The sequence below is a fragment of the Austrofundulus limnaeus genome, unplaced genomic scaffold, assembly GCF_001266775.1.
Source record: "Austrofundulus limnaeus strain Quisiro unplaced genomic scaffold, Austrofundulus_limnaeus-1.0 Scaffold290, whole genome shotgun sequence".
Taxonomy (NCBI): domain Eukaryota; kingdom Metazoa; phylum Chordata; class Actinopteri; order Cyprinodontiformes; family Rivulidae; genus Austrofundulus; species Austrofundulus limnaeus.
Window position 1 is genome coordinate 140,928 of NW_013952692.1, and position 2,303 is coordinate 143,230.

The 2,303-nt window shown below is 36.7% G+C and overlaps 1 protein-coding gene across 3 annotated transcripts in view; it reads left to right on the forward strand.

Moving 5' to 3' along the window:
* cspg5a (chondroitin sulfate proteoglycan 5a) overlaps window positions 1-2,303 on the forward strand; it is a gene marked incomplete in the record, with an annotated part of 62,190 nt that overhangs the window by 42,587 nt on the left and 17,300 nt on the right. For all 3 annotated transcript variants that reach the window (XM_014021389.1, XM_014021387.1, XM_014021388.1), the window contains 1 exon segment: window positions 1,496-1,684. In XM_014021389.1, the coding sequence (XP_013876843.1) occupies window positions 1,496-1,684 (189 nt within the window).

A 2,303-nucleotide genomic window follows, 5' to 3' on the forward strand; every position in this document is an offset into this window, starting at 1 on the left:
GTCTGAGTGGTCTGTTGACTGACCTTTGTATTTGTTCGAATAATTGTTATGGGCAGGTTACAATATAAAAATATTTGTATTTTTATATGTATATATTTGTATATAAAATATGCATTATTTAAAGTGTTGATACAATATCTGCTTTAATGTGCATTGAAGAATAACAAACAGTTCAAAGGAATGAGAATTTTAAAAAAGTGTTAATTTCTTCTCACGCTTTTTTAAACAATTAACTAAAATGACTGAATCTCATGTTGCAAAACCTTTTTTGTATTCTTGTGTTTATACAGTATGTATTTATATCTATTCTTTTTGAGTTTTATTTTACTTAATTTGTTCAAAATAAAAAACCTATTATTTACTTTTAACAAAGAAAAAAGAAATTAACAGACCAGCTTATAAAGCCTGATACTGATGAACAAAATATTTGTTTGCCCACTCAGCTTTCCTGTGCAACATCTCTTCTGGTTTCCTAGCAACATCAAAGCTCATTGCACCAAACATTTGTTCATTTGTGAACTAATTTTGCTTAAAATTTCCAATGAAACCACCCTTTGTGAGAAGAAATGAGTCACGTTGAGCTATGATTTTATAAACTTTGATTTAAGCTCGAGACGACGTGGGGGTGAAGCTTCAGTTGCGTCATCCTTAAGAGCATTTCCTCATTGGTTGGACAACAACAACAACAGCCTTAATAATAGTAATAATAATAATAAAGGTCAGGGCTCAGACTCTCAGCCTTCCAGTACATGCCTCACTTATAAGTAGGTTTGGATAAAAGAGTGCACTAAACTGACTGAGGTATTTTAATGTGTCCTGTGAACAAACACACACATCATCGACACATAATTCATCTCGTGTTACAGTGAAGCCGAGTCCCTCTGCTCCTCTAAACTCCCATTAAGGCCACAAATAGATATTCCATTTTACACGTCAAACAGTTTGTGGACGAAGCCATCTGCCGCTGTGGTTTGTGTCCCCGGGCGGATTCTGTTCCTCGCCAGCCCATAATAAAAGGAACAGGGGACTCAGATGGCGACAGTGTGTGTGTTTTGTGTGCGTGTTCGCGTATGTGTTGTGTTAGATCTTAGACAAAAAAGTCCTTCCTGACTGTTTGACAAATCCATTTTTGTGAGAAAGTTGACGTTTGTGTTGCTGAACTTTTACCTCGGGCTGGTTTTCTTTTTTTTTTTTTTTCACGTTTCATTTTCAGACGATAAAAGTCAAGGTTTTATATTTTCTGAATGAAGTGTCAATCAAAACCCACTTAAAGTAAATGACCTCTCAGTGAGGTTTATGTAACTTAAAGTGTGTTGCGTAACTTATTTTCTTTCCAGGTTTACTGTAACAACTCTGATTTTTAAATCATTCTTTTGAAACTTTCAGCGTTTATCTTCCACTTTGTTCTGCTGTTTTTGCCTCTGTCATCAGTTTTGTTTCTAAAAACACGTCCTTTACGCCTCACTCTGTTTTGACTTGGACGTCCTCTCTGCAGATGCAAYGTCCAGGATTACATCTGGCACAAGGGCGCTCGCTGCGAGTCGGTGGTGACCGAGTTCCAGGTGATGTGTCTGGCCGTGGGCGCCTCGGCCCTGGTGGTCCTGCTGCTCTTCATGATCATCGTCTGCTTCGCCAAGAAGCTCCACGTGCTCAAGACGGAGAACAAAAAATTGCGCAAGCGCAGGTGAGGCGCCATCAAGAGTCTGAGGGGTTTTAATAAGTCTGTTTTCTACCTGACAGTTAGATAAAAATATGAAGCGATACAATTCTAACTCAAACAATAAATAAAAATAGAGACGGGTACTAAAAAACAAGATTTTTGTTTAAAATACGGAAGTTAAAATGAAAATACAAAGCGTTTCTTATTCTTAGTGTCAAAAAGAAATTAGCAAAATTTTAAAAATGATTTGTTTCATTTTCAGATAACACAAAAGAAAAAAAACTTTAAAACAGAAACGACAAAAGGCTTTTATGCCTCGACAGGTTGTGCCAAGTTACTGTATCCCCAACAACAATCTGTTCCCCCACCAGAAGGGGCGCTCGCGTTATTAAAGTTATTCAATGAACATCCCATTACAAGTAAAAAGCATCGATATTGACTTCGGTATCAAGTATTTTTGCCAAGTATTTACTTGGTATCGGATCTATATCAAAGTCGTTGTACCGCCCATCCCTCGCTGAAAGGAACCGTCCGAGCTCAAATCATTAAAAAGAAATTTGCTCATCCTTTTTTGACACTAAGAATGAGAAATGGTTTATATCTTTATTTGAATATTTTAAAACCAAAATCAAATAGCAACCTG